This window comes from Capricornis sumatraensis, chromosome 4 (assembly GCF_032405125.1).
Source record: "Capricornis sumatraensis isolate serow.1 chromosome 4, serow.2, whole genome shotgun sequence".
NCBI classification, from domain to species: Eukaryota; Metazoa; Chordata; class Mammalia; order Artiodactyla; family Bovidae; genus Capricornis; species Capricornis sumatraensis.
In genome coordinates this window covers 151,860,417-151,887,310 of record NC_091072.1, presented here as the reverse complement: position 1 = coordinate 151,887,310, position 26,894 = coordinate 151,860,417, and the positions used below count along the sequence as shown (strand labels likewise).

General features: G+C 40.7%; 1 protein-coding gene across 3 annotated transcripts in view; it reads right to left on the bottom strand.

Annotated features, from left to right (window-relative positions):
- The window catches only part of ERC1 (ELKS/RAB6-interacting/CAST family member 1), a 245,201-nt gene that overhangs the window by 201,546 nt on the left and 16,761 nt on the right, over window positions 1-26,894 (bottom strand). For all 3 annotated transcript variants that reach the window (XM_068970755.1, XM_068970756.1, XM_068970757.1), the window contains exon 2: window positions 4,459-4,875. In XM_068970755.1, the coding sequence (XP_068826856.1) occupies window positions 4,459-4,875 (417 nt within the window). The remainder of the gene's footprint in view (window positions 1-4,458; window positions 4,876-26,894) is intronic.

The window sequence follows — 26,894 nt, the reverse complement described above, 5'->3', positions numbered from 1 at the left end:
CTCCTCTAACAAGGAACGTGGGTGTACTTTAAACCATTTGCAGGTATAAAACCTTTCAACTAAGACATTTTAAAACCTATCAGTTGTAACAGACTTCCATGCAAAGGCCTGCACATTAAAGCTCATTGTGAATACGTCCTGCAGTTGGTAGACTCATCAACTCCATTTTCCCACTGACACATCAACCCTCTGACGTGTGCGCTGTCAGTTAGAGAGAGACAACTCTGGAAATAAAAGTGAAAGCACTATTCAGACAAATGTAAGAAGCAGAAATATGCTATGTGCTTGCTTTATTTCACTCTCTTTAGCCTGAAAACTTTCATTCAAAACAAATTCAAGTACAGGTAGAATTATCTGGATCTTGTCATACTGTCAACTGTGGCACACACTAGAAAATGCCTTCAATTCCTCCCATTCACACACGAAAGAATAATGACTAGACAAAGAAAACGAACAAGGTAGGAACAAAATCTCTCTCTTGTTAGTAGTTTTCTTTCTTTTTAAAAGTAAGTCAACACTTGCTTACACAGCTGAGAGAAAGGAGTATTTGGGGCTGAAAAGCAGAACTTATGTCTGAACTTTCTTTTTTCCAACATTCAGGTTTTAGCCTCCAGCACCCCTGGTTCACAGGTAGATTCCATACATCAAAGAGGCACAAATCACACACACACACACACACACACACACCGCCCCGCCCCACCCCGCCCGAGACAAGATCACACACACACACACACACCGCCCCGCCCCGCCCCGCCCCGCCCGAGACAAGATAAGCTGAATCACTAAGGTGTGCGATTTAGCTGTTTGCATTTTCCAAAATTACTAGGAAAGCGCATTTAATTCTCCCTACTCCCTGTCCACTGTTTCCATCGTTTCTCTATGTGTAATTTGTTTCTCTTTCTTCCCTCTAAAGTCCTCTGTTTTTACAACTGCCAGTAATACAGACAGGCATTCCTCAGATGTGCTAGTCAGTCAGTCAGAATTCCTACCTAGAACTAGTCACACAGTAGGTCTTTTAACCTCAAATGCTTCTGCAAATACTAACATGACAGCAATTGTTCTAAACAAGGTTTGCTGACTGAAATATTACACGGACAAAAATTGGCATACATGTAAATAAATGCTTCTATACAAACCAGTATTTTATTCATCACAATAGGATCTACATTAAACACACATACACACACACAAATCTGAAATATTTATCCCACTTATAGACAATGCTCGGAATGCATATGGGTTACTGATCCAAGAATTCCATAGCCAGACTAGGTATGGTCTGCCAACAGATTGAGAACCAGACTTCGGTGTGTCACAGAACCACCTGGAAAGCCTGTTAAAACCCCACATGCCCAGGCCCCAGGCCCTAACCTCGTCTGGGCTGTAGTTCAGTATTTGTCCAATAGATGTCTTCACTCTTCTACCCATCAAAGGAAAGACACTCCAGTCAACAATACAAAATCTAACCATAAGTCAGTCAGTCACCTAACAATGTAATTCCACTACAAACAGAAAATATAAGATTAACTTAAATTTTATTTTTCCTTCTTTAGCTTTTGTTTGGGGGAAGTATTTACCTGCTATTGATGGAATCATGGTCATGAACAAAATGGAAAACTAATTTACACAAACATTTCTGGATAGGAATACCATTTTAATGTTACTGTATCTCATCAAATCTAAGATGCTACCGACTGTATGGCAAACTTCTGTTCAATGTGCTTGAGGGAAAAGAAGGGAATGCCTCCAAATAAATTGTGACTCAAAGATTCATTCAGAATTTGTATTTTATACTGATTGCAAGATTCTTTTTTACTTATTTAACCATAAAAGTTTAACCATATACAACCCTAAACTGTTTTTACAACTTTCCTCATATCGATAACTTTTTGTTTCAGTGGAGATTCACATCACAATATTACTGAAGGGGCACTGAACATCAATTAAAGTTAACAAGAAAAATAGCAACAATGCTCAGAACATGGGCTACAGTGGTGACAAAACGAGCAGCTGTGACCGTGTGAACGCACAGGTCCCGCAGGACTGCAGCCTTGCTGACAGGGACTCTAAGACACCACCAAGGGGAAGCGAGACACAGAGTTGCTCAGTCGTGTCTGACTCTGCGGTTCCTCTGTCCATGGGGATTCTCCAGGTGAGAGTACTGGAGTGGGTAGACATTTCCTTCTCCAGGGGATCTTCCCGACCCAGGGATCGAACCTGGGTCTCCCGCATGGCAGGCAGACACTTAACTGTCTGAGCCACCAGGGAAGCCCCATCAAAGGTAAGACTTAATTTCACAATTTTAAAAATGGGGAAAACTGAGTCTTGGAATTGATGAATTACTGCTGTTTTTCAGAGGTGGATGATAATCTAATAAGAATAAAACCTATGGATGTCTCAGTGTTGTCAACTTATAATTCTTTCTACCTTTCTTGACACACTGGTGCTATAATGTACAACAGTCATTTCTAGTCACCACTCATCAACCCAGATTAGAGCCATTAAGAGTCTTTACTAGACTCCCTTGATCACTTGTAACGCCCCCTCCCCCATCTATGCTCAAAACAACCAGAGTAAATTTTAAAAGCTAAACCAGACCTTATCACTTCCTTGATTAAACACTGTGGCAGTTTTCTCTAGGACTTTGAATAAAACTGTTGCATTACCTGCAAGGATCATGGAGGCAAGCACTTTGTCTCCAGAGGGCAGGGACTGTGTTCACTGTGGCTTCCCCATGCTCTGCACCCGGGTGAGCACCCAATGAACACTTGATGAGGGGAATGAATGAACCTGGCCCCGGCGACCTCTCAACCTCTCATCTCATGCCTGCCTCCCCTGAGACAATATGGTTTTTGCCTTCTCATCTCCTCAAACTCCTTCCCCTCAGGCCTTTGAAACCATTAACCTTCTCCAGGGTTAGCGTTAGGACATGATTTTACACAAATGCTCAGAAAGACTGTTTCAACTTTCTTCAGTGTTCCCTTAAAGGGCACCTCCTCAAAGATGGTTGCGTACCCTGTTAATCCCTTCTCTCGACATAATTAGACTCAACTAGTTTATGTCATCTCATAATTATCAGTTCACTGTCTCTCACCAGATTTTTAAGTTCTGGGATGGCACAGATCGTGTGTTCTGACATGAAAAATATAAGAAGTGTATACCCAGTGCCTATCCCAAGATCAAATACAAACTAGAGGCTCCATGGATACCTGCTGAGTAAATGAGAACAGAAAGGTGATGCCATGTGCCTCTAGCACCTTACTATTCTAGAAACAACCTTTATGTAACAGTTGAGCCACAAATTGCAAAACTCCCCCCCCCAAACAATCATTTTAACTTTTGTTAATTGTCTTTTCTAACATACACACATTTAATTATTCAAGCTTCTTGCTACGACAATAAAGATTCTTTCCTATTTCAAGATTATATTAAAAGCTTTTTACTTACATTTTCTTCTACTTGTTTTCATTTTTTAAAAAGTAACTATTTATTTCATCTAGAATTTAATTTGATGTAACTACATAAACTGTTTTCCAATGGCCATTATTCCAAAACATACATCATAAACTTAAAACTATATTATTTTTTAAATAGAAGAGAAATTCTGCCTCATCAATTTAGCTATTACTGTGCCAGTACTACACATTTTAATAATCATGAGTATAAAATACATTTGCTTAAACACATGTTCCTGTACTGAAGAAACTATATGTTTCTTCAATGTTCACACTGTGAAAGTTAGCTGAAGTCTCTGGCCTCACAGAGAGAACGAGAGCTGTCAATTTTTTTTTTAATTCAATGCAAGATGAATTCTTCAGTTATGCTTTCTTAAAATGAAGTATTACATAGAAAAGTGAAACATTACCGGTAGTCACAGTGCTCAGCTAAAGCCCGAGTTTCCTCTCGAGAAAATAAGTGGCAGTCTGCCTCTATGTCATTCCTCCAGCTGTGCCTCCATGGCAGCAGATGATTCTTATCAGGTTATCTTTTATAGCAGGGCAACAGTTTCCATAGAAACCACAGGGCAAACATCCATTACTGCTGCCCAGGACTTTACCGGCATACTTAAAACTGGGGTCATTGCTCACTTTCAATGATTAACACATTTTAAAATGGAGCAATAGTTAGCCACTCGGATTCTGATTTTGTTGTGTCTCTATGAACAAATCAAGAGATGAGTAACCAATCAAGAATATTCTGTGCCCCTCTAGCAACAAAATAAGTCTACAAGAGGGGAAAAGAAAAACCCAGAGAGTCATTAAGCTGATATACATGCCAGCCAACATCAGCTCACACAAGACAGCAAATCAGAACAGAAATCGGTGTAGAATTTAGGTACCAAAGAAGGAGTTCCCTTCCACTAGCACAAGAGAGTATATAAATTCATCTAGGCCAAGATGCTAACTAATCAGGGAGAAAAGACAGAGTGTCATAACGGCTGAGAAAGCGGCCACTCACCTCTCTCAGCAGAGCGTTCTCTTTTTCCTTCTGCTCCAGAAGGCTTTCGAGGTGGTGCACGTGCATCTCTGCCTCCGCCAGCCTTCGTGTCCTCTCGTGGTCTTCCTCGGTGGCCTTGGCAGAGAGCCCCTTGCTCTGCAGCATCTCCAGCAGCTTCTTGATGGACTCGTCGCGTGCGTTCAGGGTCTGCTTCTGAGTCTCGATCCGCAGCTCCATCTCCTCCAGCGTCTTGCGCAGCAGGAACAGCTCCTTGGCCTGCCGCTCATGCTCCGCGTGCAGCCTCTGGAAGTTCTCCTCTGTCAGCTCCGCCACACATGGCTCGCCGGTCCTGCTGCTGCTATCTTGCTGGAACAGCTGGTTCAGGTCCCTCTGGATCCGCAGCTCGTCCTGGAGAGCCTGGATGGTCATCTGCATGTGCTGGGTCCAGACAGAAAACAAGACCCAGGTCAGCTCTCCTCCTCCAGGAGCACAAACAGAGCGGGATCAGGGGAGGCAGGAGGCAGTTACCACACCTCTCAACCCCGCGCTGAACAAATCAGGAATCACATTATTCTGTCCCACACACTGTCTTTCCTATCTGTAGTGTCTGTCACTCAGTCATGCCCGACTCTTTGTGACCCCATGAATTGCAGCCCACCAGGCTCCTCTGTCCATGGGATTCTCCAGGCAAGAATACCACAGTGGGTTGCCATGACCTCTTCTAGGGGATCTTCCCGACCCAGGGACTGAACCCAGGTCTCCCACGCTGCAGGCAGATTCTTTACCATCTGAGCCACCAGGGAAGCCCTTACAACCTGTAAAATGTCAGTAATTTAATTTGTGTTTATTATGAACAGGAAACAAGGTGACTCCAGAAACTCTTCACTGTGCTTAAGCTACGAATAAATAAAGATATCCTTCAAAATTAATAGAGGGTATCACCTAGAACTAAAGGAAAGGAAAGGGGAAAGACAAGGGAAATCTATAGGAATGCAAACATACCATAAAAAAATTTCACCAGAAACCACAAGGGATACCGAAACACAAAATGACTTTTAAGTGCTTTACAATTAAATTTCCACAGTAAATAATAAACGTTTAAGAGTGCATGCCAGTATGGCTGAATCACTTCACTGTTCACTTGAAACTATCACAACATTATCCCAATAGAAAATTTAAAAAAATTTTTTTAAGTACGTCAGAATGTGCTTAGAACTCTTTAAGTGTTCACTCATTTAATCCTCACTATAATACATGTACTATTATTTGAATTTTACTGATGATGACACCAAGCATACAGAGACTTAAATAACTCACCCCAAGATCACACAGTAACAGAGCTGGCATCGAATTAAAGCAATCCTCCCAGCCCATGGATGCTAGTACCCAAAGGTACTAAGATAACTTGAAGCTTTAACCACAAAAAAACAAAACACAAAATACTGAGACTGTGGGAGCTATTTATACAGAAGAAGATAACAATATAGGTGAGTAATTATATGAAGATGTCTGTGCAGATGAACTCCTAAAATGTTGCTGAGGATGTATCTTTAGCTATATCCCTAAAGACTGTATATGAACCTCTAATCTGAATTTATAAATTCTAGAACATTATGCTGCTGCTGTTGTTTAATCGCTAAGTCACGTCCAACTCTTTGCGACCCAATGAAATGTAGGCCACCGGGCTCCTCTGTGCTTGGGATTTCCCAGGCAAGAATACTGGAGTGGGTTGCCATTTCCTCCTTCAGGGGATCTTACTAACCCAGGGATCAAACCGACGTCTTCTGCATCTCCTGAATTGGCAGGCGGATACTTTACCAGTGGGCCACCTGGGAAGCCCCTACAACACTATACAAAGAAGCCAAAAGGAAGTTACATCGAGAACCCTATTTTTAGAAATGAAGACGCAACAACATAAAATCACTCTTGTAGGCAGGTATTCAAGCCTGGCAGTGTGCCATGCTGGAAGCACACTAGCTCACTATCAGAAGACATTAGCTTCAGTTCCAGCTCCCATACCAAAGAGCTACCTAACTGGGGACATATGGTCATCCTTTATAGTTTCAGATTTCTCGTATTTAAAATGAGGATAGAAATACCTGCACCATGTTTTCACAGAGCTAATGACATCATGGAAATCAATGTATGTTAATACATACATTGCTCAATATTTTTGGCAAACTGTAAAACAGTAGTAAATATCTCAAGGAATGATCTGGCAAGTGTACAAAGAAGCTCATTGTTGTTTAAACCACTGACAAACTTAGAAACAACCTAAAAGGATATTAACAGGTGATGAGTTGAGTAAATGAGAAATGACCACCCAGTTAAATACCATGCATCAATATTTTAAAATGCAGGTTTATACTTACTGATAAAAATATAATCACAACATATTAAGTGTAGAAAAAAGCAGACTACGTAATAGCAAGTATAGGATGATCTCAATTCTAATTTTATAGAAGTATATACATGCAGAGAAAAGTCTAAAAAGATATAAACAATTACCAGTGACTATCTCTGGCTACGGGTAGATTTTATATTTTTCTTCATGCTTTCTTGTATTATCTAAATCCCCTATAGTAAGCACACAGTCAATAAAGAGACATTTTTACTTTTAAAAATAAGAGAAAAAGACCTCAGAGATGCCTGCTTGGCTGTGTTCAATTTACTACCACTTTGGTGAAAAGGGACGGGTAAGTATTTACTGTAAGTAAAAAATAAACTATTCATATGAAATAAAAATACCTCTGGAAGTTTACACAACAATTTAATCATTATTTTGGGGACAGAAGGCCGGGAGGGAGAGAGAGGAGGAGGGAAGGAAGGACAAAGGGACTGGAATGACTGAGGGACAACCTGTAAGAAACTTGATTCTACTCTGCATAAAAATGTCTTTAACTGAGGTATAATTGAGATTGATAAATTTTTAATGATAGCTTTGCACATGTGTGCTAATTTGCTTTAGTCACGTCCCACTCTTTCAGACACTATGGACTGTAGCCCGCCAGGTTCATCGAATACTGGTGTGGGTTGCCATTTCCTCCTCCAGGGATCTTCCCAACCTAGGGATTGAACCCTCATCTCTGATGTCTCCTGCGTTGGCAGGCAGGTTCTTTACCACTAGCACCACCTGGATATTGAGACATAATTCACATATACCATAAAATTCCCTGGTTTAAAGCGTGTGTATAAGTCAGCAGTTTTCAGTGTATTAAAAGGTCTACATCAATCACTACTATCTAATTCGAGAACAATGCCATCACCCCTTGAGAGATACACATTTGCAGTCACTTCCCATCTTTCTTGCCTCCTAACCCTCCTCTTCAATTTGAAGGGTTCAAGAAGATGGATGGATGTACTACATAGATGGATGTACTAGTCACTCAAAAGTTAAATTTTAAAAAAATGCCTACTAATACTTTTCAGCCTCAGATAGGAACGAAATTCCAACACATGCTACAGCATGGGTGAGCCCTGAGGATATTATGCCAAATGAAATAAGCCAGTCACAGAAGACAAATATTATATGATTCCACTTACATGAGGGATCTGGGGCAGTCAGATTTAAAGAAACAGAAAGTACAGGAGTGGCTGCCAAGGGCTGGGAAGGAGAAGGGAGGTGGCAGGCAGGGAGCGACTGCTTGATGGGCACAGAGATTCAGTTTTACAGGATAACAAGAGCTCCGGGTGACGGCTGCACATCAGTGTGGATGCGCCTCTTAACTGTACGCCTGCAAACTGGTCAAGATGGTTAATGTAAGGTGTGTGTGTGTGTGTGTGCATGTGCACACACGTGAGTGCACACAGTCATGTCCGACTCTTTGCGACCCCACGGACTGTAGCCCGCCAGGCTCCTCTGTCCATGGGATCTTCCAGGCAAGAGTACTGGAGTGGGTAGCCATTTCCTTCTCCAGAGGATCTTCCTGACCCAGGGATCGAACTTGAGTCTCCTGCATCTCCCACATTGGCAGGCAGATTCTTTACAACTGAGCCACCAGGAAAGCCTGATGTACTTTATGGTAGTTTAAAACCTGGGGAAAAAATATGCTTGTCACATATGCTTCCAGTCTGTTGATATTGATAATTTACTTGTAACTACTGATAATTAGGTTGGTCCTCACTCTTCACTATTGTAACAGGCACCTTCATATGCACATCTCTGCACATAAATCCCATGGACAGAGGAGCCTGGAAGGCTGCAGTCCATGGGGTCGCTGAGGGTCGGACACGACTTCACTTTCACTTTTCACTTTCATGCACTGGAGAAGGAAATGGCAACCCACTCCAGTGTTCTTGCCTGGAGAATCTCAAGGACAGGGGAGCCTGGTGGGCTGCCGTCTATGGGGTCACACGACTTAAGTGACTTAGCAGCAGCAGCACATAAATCCAGATTTTTACTGGAGATGAATTCTGAAAAGTAGAAATGCTGGATCAGAGGGTATACAGTTATAATTTTAAAACAGACAACAAATGTATCTCTAAAAAGGTTTGTATCAGCTTCCGCCACACAATGTCTGAGCACTTTCCCATATCTTTGACAGTGGGGTATTTTCTTTCTTCTCTTTCTTTTTTGGGCTTTTCTTTGCTTACAAGTGAGACTGAACATCTATTCATGTATCTACAGGCACCTCTGTGACTCACCTGTTCTTGTTCTTTCCCATTTTGTTTGGGGACATTTAACCTTTCTCCTAACCCACTTCAAGGGCTTTTTATATTTGGAAAATAACCTTCCACCTGCTGTGCATGTTACAAATGTATTTCCAAATCTGTTTTTTTTTTTCTTTTAACATAGTTTATGGCAACTTTAAATGGATCATTTTTTTAATGCAAAGATAAGCGCCTTTTCTTTTATAATTTCCAGTTTGAGTATTATGCTTAGCAAGTAGTAAAGATTCAATTATGGTAGTCTTCAAACTCTTGAAAAGCACTGCTTTTTCTTATGAAAAATGAATTTACAATAAAATTATCAGGTATCTGAATTTAGGAATATTATTTTTAAATACATTTAACTGCACACATCACACTGTAAAGATTCTTCAACAGTTGCTGGAGTTCAAAATCAATTCCTAGTTTCATTCTTTATCTTTGGAAGTAAAAAAAAAAAATCCAAATAAATTCGGACCAAATTTATCCCAAAGGGATGTAACAGAAGTTAAATTTAACAATGAAATTGATTCCTAGAACTGTCTGTCTGTTCTGAACATGCATCACCTAATTCATTTAATTCAGGAGAAAGAGACGTTGACCACAGCTCATGGAGTCACATACACACTTGTGATTAAACTAGCATGGCAATCACTATTCTGGTGAAGAAAGAAAATTCAACTGCCAGTGCGCCCTGCTTCCTGAGCTCTGCTTTGCCCACCCTACTGGGATACAGGATGAAAACGATGCTCTGAACTGGTGACCTAGAAGGCTATGCAGCAATTTTCTCCACTGAAATGGGAATCAACACCCCTTCTTCTTTGGGCTACATTCAAGCTAGCTTCACTTCATAAGAATTTCTGCCAACAACCTTGGAGGAGGATGCGGCAGAGGCAAGAAGCCAGGCTGCTCTAGCACGTGACACAGAAGATGAAGTGAGCATAGCTACACACAGCACAGACATTTACCAGAATCAACCAAAAAGAGACGTGCTGGATTCCGGAGGAAGATATCATGTGTCCGGTATTAGGAGACGTGCCAGTTGAGAACTCCGCTCAGAACACTCTCCAAAGTGATCTCACGCTTCTCACCTTCCAGACTTTATACCGACTCTCACTGGTCTGCTTCTGTTCTACTACTCAGCTTGATCTAGAAGATGGGAAAAGTGCTTAAAATTTTCTCTATGGCAAGAAAAGTTAAAAAAAAAAAAAGAAAGAAAAAAATTTCTACGCATAGGATCTTCTCTCTCTGAAAGAAGGAATGAGAGAAGGGACAGAAAAGACAGAATCCTCACTTCTCTCCTCTCATCCTGCATCCTGAAATGGCATCCTTCCCTGAGAATTCCCACAAAATACAACTACTTCCATCTTCCTACCGAAAATCTGATGTCAAATATTCCTATAAAAATGGTCTTGGAGATAAGGACACTGAAAATCTGAAAGCAACAATAACCAGTAGTTTCAAGAATCTCCTTTCTGTCCTCTTCCTATTTACTGAAAAACTAAATTAGCAAGTTTCTTTTTTCTCTCAGGTATCTGAAAAACAAAAAAGTCATACAGGGATACCTGATTCATTACCAATGTTTAAACTATTTTAAAACTAAATATATGGACTGGGATAGATGCTTATATAATTTTTTTTCTGACAACTTTTAAGAACAAATTCTTTGATCTCCATATTATAAGGAAAATCAACTTCTTGAAATAACACTTGATCCAAGGTATCTAAACTGAAACAAGAAAGCTTAAATTAAGAGGTTCACAGAGGAATATCTAGTGAACCTAAAATATTGCCTATTTCTAATACATACTTAAGCAGAAGAGAATCAGAATCCCAACCTCCACAAAAACATGAAACCTACAGGAACCCAAGAAGAGTGTTTTCTCCTAAGAGGAAAAACTAACTCCGAGCGTGTTTCAGTACCAGAAGAAAAACAGATTTTAAGAGGACTCTGGCCACCCTAGGAGTTCTCTCCATCAAGAACAAGCGGCCAGTAATTAACTTGAAAGAGTCCATTTCAGACAATTCTGCCCACAGAGGCGGTGCTGTTGAAAAATAAACTTAACCAAACACTAAAGAACAGAGAAGAAAATAAAAGTGTAACTAACCCCTTCCTGACGGAGAAAGATCTTTATCGGCTACCAGGCAGTAGGCATTACGCTCCCTGCCAGAGACTCAATGGCAGATGGGCAAAACAAACACGGCCTGTGTCCACATCAATGTAGATAAGATAGTTTTCAATCCCAGCAACAACACACACACACATGCACACAATTATAACTGCAAACAAGGATGAAAGCTATAAATTCAAGGTAGTAAGAGATAAGAGAAGATTTGGGGCTGGGTGAGATCTGAAGAAGTTAACTTCTGTTAACTATTTAAAGACACACCACGTACCCTTACTTAGGTAGAGACTCTGAAGGAGGAGGGGACAGAGGAACCAAGGAGACTGAGCACCAGGAAGTGTGGCAAGAGGTGTGATGGTTTCTAAGGGCAACAGGAAGCCCTGAGAAAGCTCTGGGCAGAGAATGACCATCTCCACCATCGTGACTAATAGTCACCAAGTGGCGGCCACGTGCCAGGCACACAGTACTGCGTTGAACTCTTCCAACAGTCACAGGAGGTAAGACTGAATACCCATTTTACAGATGAGGAAACTGAGGTTTGCAGAAACTCAGCAGTGTGCCAAGGTCATGTAACTAGTGAGTGAGCCAGGATTCACACATCACAAGTGCATTTTCGAAAGCTCCAGCTGGCTGCGATGAGGCTGTGTGTGTGTGTGTGTGAGGCTTGGGGAAAGAGAAAGACTGGATAAAATCAGGAGACCTCAGCCAACAGTGGCAGAACCGAAATATGACAGTACTGTCTGGAAAATCCCATGGACGGAGGAGCCTGGGAGGCTGCAGTCCATGGGGTCGCTAGGAGTTGGACACAACTGAGCGACTTCATTTTCACTTTTCACTTTCATGCACTGGAGAAGGAAATGGCAACCCACTCCAGTGTTCTTGCCTGGAGAATCCCAGGGACGGGGGAGCCTGGTGAGCTGCCATCTACGGGGTCGCACAGAGTCAGACACGACTGAAGTGACTTAGCAGCAGCAGCGGGGTGGGAAACGGATGGTTTAGAGAAATACTTCAGAGAAAAAAATAATCGGGATTTGACTGGCAGGGTGGAAAAGGAGGGTGGTGGCAACCAAGGAAGATTCTGAAGTTTCTGACTTAAACACCATGGACAAGCTGGTGGAACCACAAACAAAAATGGGGGAAAATAAGCAAGGACCAGAACTGAGAGGAGATCTTGAGCTGAATGTGTGGTGCTTCTGAGATGCTGAGAAAAGGTTTAAGGAGCAACTGTGCGTGTGTGTCTAGAGCTTCGAGGAATGAAATGAGCTACAGATGCAGGTGTATATGGCTGTGTCGCTCTGCTGTGCACCTAAAGCTATCACAGTGTTGTTACTCCAGGGTAAAATAAAAAGTTAAAAAAAAATGAATTAAACTAATTATTAAAATTCTTGGGAAAAAAAATAAAGATAAAAGTGTGGAAGCTCTGATACATAGATCTGTCAACTGAGGCCAAAGTAGGGAAGGAGCCTCCCTAGGAAAAGAAAAGAGAGTAAGAGGAGACAGTCACAGGCCTGATTCAACACTAGATGCAGGCAGAGGAAGAGTGGCTGGCAAAGGAGACAAGAGGAGCAGTCAGGAAAGTCAGCGGAAATCAGGAACACAGCATCACTGCAACTGAAGGATGCTGACAAGGACTCTTCCTCGAGGTTAGGGGAGAACACGGAGCAAGAAGGATTTGGCTATGGGTTCAATTCCTGGTTCCCACAGGACAAGTTCAGCAAGGTTCCTTAAACACTCCAAGCCCTACTCGAGTAATCTACACTATGAGCGCTGCAGGTTTACTACAATCATTAGCAGTTAAGAGAGAACAGCCATCACACAGCAAACTGTCAGTAAGTGGCAGCTGCTGCTGCTGTTTGTACTAATAAAATCAAAAGGTCTGGTTAGCGGCTCATAGAACCCGGCCCAAAGAAGCCCCAGGGGTTCTAAAGACCATCTTCAGGAAAAGCCTGGCAGGGCCACATCCAGGCACCTGGGCCCCCAGTCCTGTCTCAATCAGAGCAGTCCGCTTTCTTTTTCATTTTACTCCTTCAGAGAAGTTTTATTTCCATACCTGAATAATATCCTTTTGAAAACATGGGTCTGTGGCTTAAAACGTTTTTCACAAAGCCCTGACTGGATCATCTCAATAGCCCTTTCAAGTCAGCTGGATTATTAGCTTATAACGCTTCGCCACAGTAAAATATGCGAGAAGTAACAACAAAACAACTTGTCTGGTAGCATAATCCCTAACATGAACCTCATAACTTATGATAATTACTTAATGACAGTAAAGGTTATAAATCAACTAGCTCTGTGTATCTACTGAAAACTGTACGGAGTCAGTGCCACTCCTGTCACTGAAGCACCACAGTCTTAAAATCAGCGATTTTTTTTGTTCGTTTGCTTAAGATTACAACTGCCATGAAAAGTGAGGAAGAGAGTTAAAAGAGTTAAGCACCATTAAAATCACATAGGGCTTTCTCTTTCATGAAAAGTAATGTTGGCTAGTGGGCGCAAATGACTTGTTTTCTTTTTGATAAGCCCTGTGTGAAGGAAACCACTTAAGAGAGCGTCAGAACATCTGCCTGGACTTTACTCACTGAAATCGGGACCTCAAAAAGCTTTCTCTCAAAGCCCTTTGCTTGTGCTATTGATGGTTGATAACTAATCACTTTCTCTGTCATTGCCATGTCCGGTCCTCTTGGCTAATTACCCCACACTCCTCAGTTTAGTCTGTTGAGCAATGGCTGCTCTGCTGCAGCTGAAAATTCTCAGGGAAGCTCCATGACACAGATGTCCTAATACTTCATCTTAAAGTGGAACAAACATTTTACAGAGCCTTGCTGATCTCTGTCCCAGACACTGGTCGTCTTTTTTCATCTAGGACATGATCAAAAGTGTACTGTATTTTTTAAAATGTACTGTATAACATCATTGTTTAACTACAACTTTAGAATTTATATAATTTATATAGCAAAAGTCAGTTCTCTTAAATGACAGAATTTGCTAGTGGTTAGAATTTTCAGTGGCAGATTAAACAGTAAATATTAAGACAGGCTGTACTTTTTTTTAAAGGCCTTAGTTATATCTTTCTTTTTATGTATTTTAAAACTATGCTCTTGAAATGTTCTTGAAATTTCTTGATATTCTTATGACATAGTGCATAAAGGAAATTCTGAGCAATTAAATAGGAGCTGACGATGATCAACAGCTGTCTTCATTCTAAAGCTCACCTAAAGGTGAAGAACAAGAGAAGGGCGTCTAGAAGATCTGGTATAAAATGAAATGACCTCTGAAAGGCTGGTTGATTTACTCGTGCTTATACTGGCACAGGCTGCCCTATTTTAGACAGGGAAGGTCTCTTTGAAGAAGCACCATTTAAGCTGACACCTGAGGCAGCCAGCATATAAGAAGAGTGTGGTAAGAATGTCCAACAGCACATAAGAATAGAGTTGAGAATGGCCATATATATATATATATACACACACACACACATGTATGTATGTATGTATGTGTATACATATATATGTATATGTGTGTATGTGTGTGCATGTGTGTATACATATATGTATATGTGTGTGTACATGTCTGTGTGTGTATAAAGGAAAATTTTTTCAATGCCCAATCAGTCATTAATACAAATTATAAACCTGTTATAATCCATCAATGTGGTCCTGAAAAAATATCAACAAAGGGATCAATGGAACAAAACTCACAACAATTAAGCCCTTAAGAAAAAGGAAATGCCACACAAAAAGGAAAGAGAATGATCACAGTATTTAGAAAGCTTTTCAATTATCAGGAAAACATCAAAATTAAGTATGTTCTCCCCATATGCACTCAAAAAGAAGTTCCAGGAAGATTAAAGAACTAGGTATGAAATGCAAATTAATCAGCAAATAAAAAGAAGAAAATATAAACACTTAAAGATATTCAGATAGAGGAGGGATTTCTAAACAAAAAAATGTAAGAAAATACCAAAACGTACAAATACAAATGTAAGAGAAGTATGTTACACTTTACTGCTTAGAAAACTAGAACTACATACATCAAAAACCAAAAACTAAGGAGCAAATGACAAAAACTAAAAATTATTCACAACTGTGAAAGAACTTTATCTTCACTGTTGAGAAAGCCCACATAAGTCAATGAAATACTAAGATCTTCCTGTCCCTAAGGGAGATTAACAAATAAGAATGTACCAATCACAGCAAACTGTCAACAAACACATGACAATGTAAACAAAGAATTGCAAAGGAAAACAGTATGTTTAACCTAGCCCTAAAGAGGTAGGTTTTTTTCAGGCAAAAGGTTTTTGAACATTGTATGAGCAGGTAAGGTGAAACATGCATTCTAATACACCTGCTGGGGATCATCTAAAGTGGTCCAATCGTTCCGGGAAGTGTGTCAGTAGTCATCTCTTGCATTTTATGAGCACAACAGTGTCACCCTTAGGAAGCAGAACCTATCTGCTAGCAATGTTGTTTTTCTCTCCAAATACAAGGCAGATAATATAGTAACTTGTAGGGTCATTTTCATAACATTTTCTCACTACAAAGTAATAAATACATGTGTTAAACATTTTAAGAATACATAAATTTATATGGGAAAAACTCTTATAATTACATCAATCCTCTTTGATTAATGGATTCCTTTTTTAACCTATCACAGGAAAATAATCAGAAATGTGAAAATGTGTTAATAAAGATGACTATCACAGTAATACATATAACAAAAAAAATTAAAAGGCCTAAACATCTTACAGTAGAATGCTAAAAATATGGCAATTTTATGTAGTCATTTAAAACAATGCTCCTGAAGAATATGTACTAACATAAGAGAAATGCTTATTTACCTCACATTAAATTTTAAAGACAGTACAGAGAGAGAGAGAGAGAGAGATTGTGTGTGTGTACACGTATAGACAAGTACACACATAAATACAATCCCAAATAGGTATGTCTATATAACAAATGGGATTACAGGAGGTTTTTTCTTTTCCTACATATATTTATGGATTCTTAAAATGTGTTACTGTATGTATTTATTACTCTGTAATGAGAAAAAATGTTCTAAAAATGACTGTACAAATCACTGTACTATCTACCCTGTGTTTGGAGAAAGAAGCAACACTGCTAAAATACAGGATCTGCTTGCTAAAGATGATATAATTGTGTTTCATAAAAGAGAATGAGTTAAAGAACACACAAAGCAATACTCTTAACAGCACTTCTCTGATAATATGCCCTTCCACATACTCTAAAGTCAGTCTCCAGTCAAGAAACTTTGCTTACAACCACAAAAACTATGAAATTCGCTGACCTTTCAAATACACACCAATGAAGGACATTTAGAAGCTACTAAGGTACAGTTTTCCTTGAGATTTAGCCTATATGTACAATCTGCCCGCTAGGAAAGTCCCTTCCCCACTGAGAGTCATCAAGGTCCGAATCAAATTCAAAGTTCACATAAGTGTAAAACTTAGACAGCAAACAACATGAAATCAATATATAAAAGCTTCATTAGGCAAAATCAATGTGATCTGGAGACTCAAGAGAAGTTCTCACTTGAGCAATAGTCAAGAGTTTACAGACACGGACAGGAACAAAGAAACTATAAAATCATCCTCTGCTCCTAACAAAAGCACGGCGGAAAGTTTATGCCTATCATTCAGAAAGTCTGAAGTCACTGTGTGACATTTGGAAAAAGACTATAATACGATCTTTGAAATCAAAATGTCAAGCTGACACAACCAGCTAGAGAAATTCCTGCAAAAAGCAGTAGCTACAATGGAACACACTGAGAGTGGCAGGCTCCATAGGACACACACACAGCCTGTTTTGCCATAAAGCGTGTTTTTAAGTTATGAATCAGCTCATCCACAATCATGGTAAACAGACGACTGTCATTACATCAAAGCTCATCTGGTTCATAAGCAGTGTTTCCAGAGCAAAGGGACAACAGGGGGCAGATGCAGAGTCACATCCCGCAGCAGGACCCACACAGACAGGAATCCGTTCAGCTTTCTCTTGGGACACCCAGCAGGGCTCTCTTCGGACAGGCGCACACCCCAAGCACCCTCAGTTCTCCGTTCCAGCCATACTGCACCTGGTCTTGTGCTCAGAGATCCGTCTCCACCTCCATTCGCTTATTTTTAAGAGTTTTCAGTACTCATTGGAGCAGCCTCCAGCCACAAGGACCTGCAATCCTGGGGCCACTGGAGATCTCTCCTGAGGTACCATTTATTATTATCTCTGCTAACTGCTGTGGCTGCAAAGTCACACAGATTTCTGAGGAGTCTCCCCTAAACTTTAACTACTTCCTACAGAAAAATTTCAGAGACACTGGTGACTTTTCAACCTGCCTTATTAATCATGAGCTGTAAAATCAATCTGGTAGTTGACAACCTACATATTTTTCAGTAAAACAATAAAATTTAAAAATACCTAAGTACATCTCCCACAGAGAGAGCCAATGTTTTATCATGAAGCTTATGTTTTGATAATTGAGGCATACATATTTTATTACATGATATATACATTTCTGTAATGGATTATGATTTTTAAAGTGCTTGTATATATGTATGTTAGTCACTAAGTCCTGTCTGACTCTTTGTGACCCCACAGGCTGCAGCCCTCCAAGTTCTTCAGTCCATGGGATTCTCCAGGCAAGAGTACTGGAATGGGTTGCCATTCCGTTCTCCAGGGGATCTTCCTGACCCAGGAATCAAAAACTCAGGTCTCCTGCATGGCAGGCAGATTCTTTACTGTCTGAACCACCAGGGAAGTCTTAACAGTGCTTAGCTAATGCCAAATACACATTGCTAAAGTAATTCAAAATACTAGCTGTAACTTAACAGCTTAAAAAGAAAGATTAACTACTGCAAGTTACTAAAAGTTTTCATAAAATGACCACCAGTTTTTAAACTCAAAGTGCTACTGAGTGGGGCAAGCGTTCATTCATATAATGCTCTCAATGGACCACTCATGTCTAAAATATCGACATCTGACAAACCCGCAAATAGTATATTTAACCAGGAGTTAGAACTGGGTGCGAAAAAAGAAAATAAACTATCAAAATGGAAATTCCTTTCAGAGATAAAAAAAATTACTGTTTCTTTTAAACAAATCAGCTATCTAAAGTATTTAATACAACATATATATAGTTTTGCTAAAATTTTAATTTTCATAATTTCTTTTAAATTAAAAAAATCTTTTCAACTACAATACTGAAAACTGGAAGATAAAAAAAGAATTTAAACAGTGTATATTCATGATCAGATGCTTCAAACTGGCCATTTCCAAAGCATCAAATTAACACAACAGGTGTAAATTTATGACTTCAAGGTGCTCTAAACATACCAGAGCCAGGTAAGGAACAACAACACTGCTCCCTACTGGCCAGTCTCTGGTTAGATTTCAAGCTCACTCTTCAGTTTGACTGATAAACTAGGGTTAAAGTGATTCAAGTCAGTATCTTAAATTAAAGAATTTTTTAAGCCCATGATATAGTTCTTTGTTTCTCTTTTCCTAATACCTATCTTGCAATGCTGCCATAAAGATTAGAATAAATAATGTGAAGACTCTAGCCTTTAGTAAATACTCAACAAATGACAGTTACCATCTTCGTAAGAACATGTCTTATTAATGGCTGCTTGTAAACTTAAAAAAAAATAATCTATTCACATGAAATGCACATCACATAAAATTAACCATTTTAAAGTGAATAATTGAGGCATTTAGTATACCTGCAATGTTATGCAACCATCCCCTTTATCTAGTTCCAAAATATTTCCAACACATCAACGTTAAAATTCCTTCCTTACCTACTAAGTAGTACTATCTCCCCACCGCATCCTTCCCCAGCCCCTGGTAAGCACCAACTGGTGCTCTCTCTCTTGACTAATCTACTGTGGACATTTCATATACATGGGGTCATATAGTAGGTGACCTTTTATATCCGGCTTCTTTCACTTAACAGAATATTTTGGAGTTACACCCACATCACTGACGGCTTCCCTGGTGGCTCAGTCGGTAAAGAACCTGCCTGCAATGCAGGAGACCTGGGTTCGATCCCTGGTTAGGAAGATCCCCTGGAGGAGGGCATGGCAACCCTCTCCAATATTCTTGCCTAGAGAATCCCCATGGACAGAGGAGCCTGGTGGGCTGCAGTCCATAGGGTCGCAAAGAGTCAGACAGGACTGAGCGACTAAGCACAGCACACCCACAGCCACATCACAGTGTGTATCAGACCTTAATTTCTTTTTATGAATAATATTCTGTTGTATGTACCCATTTTATTTATCCATTCATCCACAATAAATGTGAATTATGGTTACTGGTTTTTGTGAATTATCCTGTTATAAACATGCATATACATGAACCTGTTTGCCAGTTCTCAGTTCTTCTGAGTATATATTAATACTTTGGAGTGAAACTGCAAACTTATATCGTAACTCTATATTTAACTTTTGGAAGAAATGTCACACTGGTTTCTACAGTGGCAGAAACATTTTATTTACATTCCCACCAGGAGGGCAACCAGGGTTCCAATTTCTAAACATCCTCACCAACACTAGTGCTTTTCCTTTTTTAAAAAATCATTATTGTAGCCATGCTAATGGGTGTGAGGTGGTACCTCACTGGGTTTTGACTTGCATCTCCCTAATGACCAATGGGGCTTCCCTGGTGGCACAGTGGTAAAGAATCCACCTGCCAAGCAAGAGACAGAGGTTCAGTCCCTGGGTCGGGAAAGATCCCCCGGAGAAGGAAATGGCAACCCACTCCAATATTCTTCCCTGGGAAATCCCATGAACAGAGGAGCCTGGTGGGCTACAGTCCACTGGGTCACGAAAGAGTCAGTTACAGCTCAGCAACTAAATAACAACTGACTAGTAATGCTGAACATCTTTTCATATGTTTGTGTTCGTAATCTTCTAAGTGAAGAAATCCCTTCATTTTGAGTTCTGCTTCCCATCAAAAGAGCGAAGACTCAAACCCCCACACTCCCTTGCAGCCAGACCCAGGCAGAGGACCCAGACTATGCCAGTTGAATATATGCACACAGACTGATGCGGAATCGAGTAACAAGAGTCAAGACGCTCTAACTTCCGTTTTTACTGATACAGATGGTGACACGTGAACCTGGCTCTGGGAGATGGGAACGGAGAAGTTTCCCAGGGATCATGAGGTCGATTCTTGGCTCTGAAGTGGCATCAGCCATCACCTGAAAGGTTCAGTAAAGCAGCAGGAATAGTGGGAGGTCCCTCATCAGCATGTGTAGAATGCTGTAAAAGCTAAGCTTCAAGCCTAATTCTCCAGCCCTACCAGTAATTCTCTGAGCTGTTCAATATCCATTTGATAAACTCCTTTTCTATTATATCGCTGTTCTGGAAGAAGCATCGGGTTTATCCCACCTAGCTCCAAAGAGAAATCGAAGATAAATGTCACGTGAGTTACACAGGGGCAGGTCTAGTTTGATCTAAGAAAATTTCTAACACTTAGATGTCGACCAAACAAATTTTTTTAAATTGAATACATTACTGTAAACAACCAGTCACTGCAGATTTTACCTTGGTATGACATCCGTCACAGACACTGTGGAGAAGGTGGAAAGAGCAGAAGAGCCAGCCCTCAGGACTTTCACCTCTGTATTTCTACCATGTTTCCTGAGCCACACTGTGGACAACTGAAGGACAAAGCCACAGGTCTGTAGCCCATTCAATATCACTCCGTCAGTTACTAGTTTACTAGCAACTGATGCTAGCTTTTGTCTTGTAACAATTCCCTTAAATGCTCAGACTAAATCTTACTCTTCCTTATCTTTTACTTTATTATATAAGGCATGCATGTCCCCTGTAAGAAAAGAAAGGAATTAGAGATAAATAATAAGAAAAAAAAATCCATACTACCCGATCTGGGAAAATCACTGAAAATATTTTGTTGGGTATCCTTCAAAACATTTTTCCTAAGATGAAACTCACCTTTTAAGGAAAAAAAAAAAAAGATTATAATGCTTACCACATAAACGCACTATGTATTTTAATTCATAAAGTCCTCATATCTCCCCCCTGATGCACTATTACTATTTTCTTTTTATAAACGAGGAAACCAAAACACAGAGAAGAAAATTAACCTGCCCTAGGTCGCGTGAATCGTAAGTGGCACATCACCCAGCAGTCTGGCCTCACAGTGTTGGGCTTTTAATACTACGTGACAATGACTCTGCCGCTGTTGAGTCGCGTCAGTCGTGTCCGACTTGTGCAGCCCCATAGACGGCAGCCCAACAGGCTCCCCCGTCCCTGGGATTCTCCAGGCAAGAACACTGGAGTGGGGTGCCATTGCCTTCTCCAATGCATGAAAGTGAAAAGTGAAAGTGAAGTCGCTCAGTTGTGTCCGACTCCTAGCGACCCCATGGACTGCAGCCCACCAGGGTCCTCCGCCCGTGGGATTTTCCAGGCAAGAGTACTGGAGTGGGGTGCCATTGCCTTCTCTGGACAATGACTCTACACTACCTCAAAAAAACTGACCACAGTATACCTATATACCATTTGTATTCCCTAATATATTATGAATAGTTTTCCATTCCAGTAACATTTTTAAATCCTGAAATTGTGGAACATACACTACATAGTTTGATATGCTAATTTTTTAAAGTCTTCAGTTCAGTTGCTCAGTCGTGTCCGACTCTTTGAGACCCCATGAATTGCAGCACGCCAGGCCTCCCTGTCCATCATCAACTCCCAGAGGTCCCTCAGACTCACGTCCATCGAGTCAGTAATGCCATCCAGCCATCTCATCCTCTGTCATCCCCTTCTCCTCCTGCCCCCAATCCCTCCCAACATCAGAGTCTTTTCCAATGAGTCAACTCTTCGCATGAGGTGGCCAAAGTACTGGAGTTTCAGCTTTAGCATCATTCCTTCCGAAGAACACCCAGGGCTCATCTCCTTTAGAATGGACTGGTTGGATCTCCTTGCAGTCCAAGGGACTCTCAAGAGTCTTCTCCAACACCACAGTTCAAAAGCATTAATTCTTTGGCGCTCAGCTGTCTTCACAGTTGTATACAGATATTAATTTTAAGAAACCTTTGACATTAAATAATACTCATCCTTATGAATAATTCTTAAAAATAGTCTAGACCAAAATACACTAGAATTCTGGACCCTCCAAAACGTCATCTTTATGAAACCCCAGAGCACATCTATTTTATAACATGTTTTTAAAAGTCCTCAAATGCTGTCACTGTTTGTCCTTCTCCTCCCTCCTCTTTCTTAAGAAAACTCTCAAAGCACCAGCCTACACTGGGCATTCATGGTAGACACTCAATAAACACTTATTGATGGACTGGCTGGACAATGCTATGCTGGACAGAGAACACGCAGAAACAAAGGTCATCTTGTGAGAGTGGAGGCAGCTGGACCTCCTTTCTCTCATCAGGAAACCACATGGTCACCCGTGGACAAAAGAGTCCAACCCAGCTAACGCACAATGACACACCACGAGAAAGACCGCTAACACTGCCCCTCACTTTGAGTAAATGCTGAACTCTAACCACACAATCTAAGGTCAGTAAATACTCCCAACAGGCAAGGTACAGAGTAGAAGAATTTTTTTTCAAAGGTGGGTGGTGGAGTGGGGGTGGAGTGGTGGTGTGAGGTGAGAGTCCTAGTCACACACAAATGACGGGCAAAGGCTTGCAATATGCAGTCCTCGCCAATCCAGGCACTCCGTGATGTCTGTCACACCGCACGGCGTGGCGGGGTCCTGGAGAACCACATGGCCTGGAAGCAGCCCCCTGCAGTGAGGGAAGGCTAGTTCCCGATGCTTCAAAGTCTGGCTAATCCTCTGGAACTGAGAAGTAGCATAGTTCAAACTTTGAATACAGAATTTTTATAGCATGTAACATTTAAATAATTTTCTCTGTGAATTTTCAGATTCTTATCCATGAACACAGGGAATTCTCTCTTTAAGAAAAATAACTTTTCTCCTGAATGTAGAAAGAAGGCCAGGGCACTAGAGAAAACACAGCAAATTGCTGGAAACACAATGAGAGCAAATACTACCTAGAAAGGCAGGGTAGCTTAAAGACCACACTCTCATTTGCAAGGGGAAAGAAAAAGCGGCTTCTAGAGAGAAAAGACCAATCCCCCAGACTATGTAAAAACTGGAGCAAGCACCTCTGTAACTTTCAAGGACTCTATTTTTGTCTTCTACTATCTACGAATACTCAGAATGGGAGCTGCAAATACGAGCTTGCCTCCTTGTTAAAGGAAAATATAAAGGGTTATTTTCCTAAGGTCTACTCTGTGAGGGAGGATACAGACTTTCAGCAAGAGGGAACAAATATTCTAAGAAGAACAAACACTAAGAGTGTGGAAAGTAGAAAGAAACAAGTGTGTCCACAGGATAACTACAAGAAATATGTGATATTCAGAAAGAACAGAGAAGTGGGTGGATGGGAAGGAGGAAGAGGAACTGAAGCTATGCAAAGCTTTTCCTCAAGGTAGTAACCCCATATTTTCCAAAGCCACATGCAAATCCTCACTTCAAAGAATGGTGAGGAAAACTGATAGAACCTAGCAAGTTCAGGGAATCCTGTTACTAGCTCTAAGATGATAAAAAGAAAACACACACACAGAGGTGATCAATAATGCTTCTTCTGATCAAGAAGAACAGCATTATTTCAATCTAGCATAACTAACTTGGCTGGGAAGGTCTCTACCAAAATGAGCCAAGTTGACAGCACTGATTATGAATTCAGAGATTTTTTTTCCTCTTGTTTTTTTTCCCCTTATTTGGCACAGAAGGCCAGTTATATTTAAGGAAGAACAAACTGTTTCAGAACTGAACAAATGGTATATCCCAGAACCCAGGGTTCTGGGTTCCTATGTTTTCACAACTGTCACATTTTTATACCACCATACATAGCAGGTTACTCTTTCTGCTTCCGGGTTTCTAGGCATACAAATAAATTTGGCTTATTCACTCTGTGAACCATTCAAATAAACAAATTATGTAAGTGTAAAATAGGATAAAATGATTGCATATGACAATTTCACTTTTAAATGTATAATACTTTTTCACGTCTTTCTCAGATTGAGTATAATAATTACGATTGCACTTTTCCCGTCCTTATCTCACTCTGTTGCCTACAAGACCGATCGAACAAATTAACAGAGCACAGTTACCTCTCCTGATTATGACAGTTTACCCTAAGGAACAATGACCTCAAGCCCAGGGAACCTGCCATGCTTAACTCCTTGGAAAGTTGTGAAATCAGGTGAAATTGTGAAATAAACTGGAAAAGTGTGAAATAAGATACAGCAGCCTATTAAGAACCAAAAAGAGAATGCTAATTCATAAGGAATGTATCGCCACACACCATTGCTGCTGCTGCTAAGTCGCTTCAGTCATGTCCGACTCTGTGCGACCCCATAGACGGCAGCCCACCAGGCTCCCCTGTCCCTGGGATTCTCCAGGCAAGAACACTGGAGTGGGCTGCCATTTCCTTCTCCACACACCATTAACATCTGCTAATTCTAGAGAATGTATACATGGGTTTGTGCCGGTTTTTTTATTTTTCAAGTTTTCTGGACACACACAGAGAAAACAAACATTAAATTTAATGTTCTCAGTTTCCGGCTCAGTTGACTAGTTCACAGTTTCTTCAAGTGTGATGCCTGGTCCAGCAGCATGAGCATCACCTGGGACATCGTCTGCTCCAGGTTCATTCAATCAGAAACCCAGAGGGTAGGGCCCAGCAATTTGTGTTTTAACAAACTCTCAACCAGTCAATGCTAAAGGAAATCAACCCTGAATATTCATTGGAAGGACTGATGCTGAAGCTGAAGCTCCAATCCTTTGGCCACCAGATAAGAAGTGCCAAATCACTGGAAAAGACCCTGATGCTGGGGAAGACTGAGGGTGGGAGGAGAGAGGGGCAACAGAGGATGAGATGGTTGGATGGCACCACTGACCCAAAAGACATGAGTTTGAGCAAACTCTGGGAGATGGTGAAGGACAGGGAAGCCTGGGGTGCTGCAGTGCATGGGATCACAGAGAGTCAGACGCAACTGAACAACTGTGTAGTTCTGATACACACTTAAGTCTGAGCACCATCTGATTAGATAAAACACCTTAACATTCACTGAGAACAGAGAACAAGGGAAGCAGGCTGGGGCAGAGGAGATATTGAGGATAAATACAGATAAATACTGTGTGCCTTACCAACTCACTTTCTTTCCCTCCTTCCTGCCACACCCCCAGGTGGCCAGCGTCTTCCTTCTAACTCTACCAGACAAATTTATTTAGGGCTCATAAATTTATGCTTAAGCCTATTTACATTCTACTTCTGTTTTAATCTCTAAATTCTCAGCACAAAATCTATATTACAATGACCTGGGAGAGTGTTTCAAAGAGACTGATGCCCACTGCTTATACCACATGAGGACAAGCAAAGAGGCTCCTTGCCAGAACCGACCCTGCCATGCAGCATCCTGACCTCCAACTTTCAACCTCCAGAACTGTGAAAAGTAGAGTGTCTGCTGTTTATTTAAAAAACAAACAACAAAGCTGATGCCCAGGTCCTAGCCCATGCCAATTAAGTCAGATCTTCTGGGGCTGGGACCTGGCCAAAAGTATTTAAAAGCTCCCCAGGCAATTCTAGTGTACAGTCAGCAGAAAACCAGTCAGTCTAAATAAACGTTTTTTTGTCTCTATTTGATGTATTTCCAAATATGATGAGGAAAGTATCTGTATCAGAATCACCAGGGGCACATTTCTCAAAATAATAGTTAAGATGATCTTCAACCATATATACGTTTGACTTTTTTTTTTTTTCAACTAGCTATGCATTTACTTTTATAGGGTTTTGGGTTTGTTTGTTGTTTTTTTTTTGAAAGTGATATGATTTCCATGTATAGCAGTGAGAATTTAATTTTAAAATAAGATTCCACTTTATAAAGTGTGCCAACTTAAAAAAAAAAAAAAACTAAAGGAATAACACAAGGGATAGGGCAAACATGAAGATGCTAAGAAAACAAAAAAAAGTTTGTTAACCTTAACCAAGGTGCTTGTTAAAGATGGATTCCTAAGTCATACCCCAGCAGTCCTAACCAGAAACTTGGGACTTTGGTCCAAAATTTACATTTTTATCAAGTGCTCCCTGGTGATCCTTATTCACTAAAGCTTAGCAATGCTCTAGTAAGAGGTATTTGAGCCTTGTGTCACCAGGCAGAAAACAACTTCGGATGTAAAAAGGACCCTCTCACTCCATTCATTTCACTACCACCCCTTCCTGGTCTCACAGAAGGATGAGCCCCAGATACACCTGCTGGGTGAGGAAGAAGCAGCTTCTACTTGAAGATCCATCCTGACTTCCCACTTCATCCCTTTATCACGAAGCCTCACAGAAGCCAGAGCTCATTCTAACTTTGCTCTCTTCTTTTCACCCCCTCATCCTCATTAACAACAGCCCTATGCATTGAGCAGCTCCACTCCAATCAGACCTCTTGTCTCCTCCTGTTCACCCACGTCTCCCAGCTACCCTGTGAAGCTAATACTTTTAAAACGTAGAAAAATACTAACATCATCTGATCACCCCCAGGTTATATCTGTGTCTCAAATTCCAGTTATAAACATTCTCTATCCATTCAAATTGAAATTGTTTTTGACTATCTGTGTACTGTAGCTTGGTAACAAGTTCCCC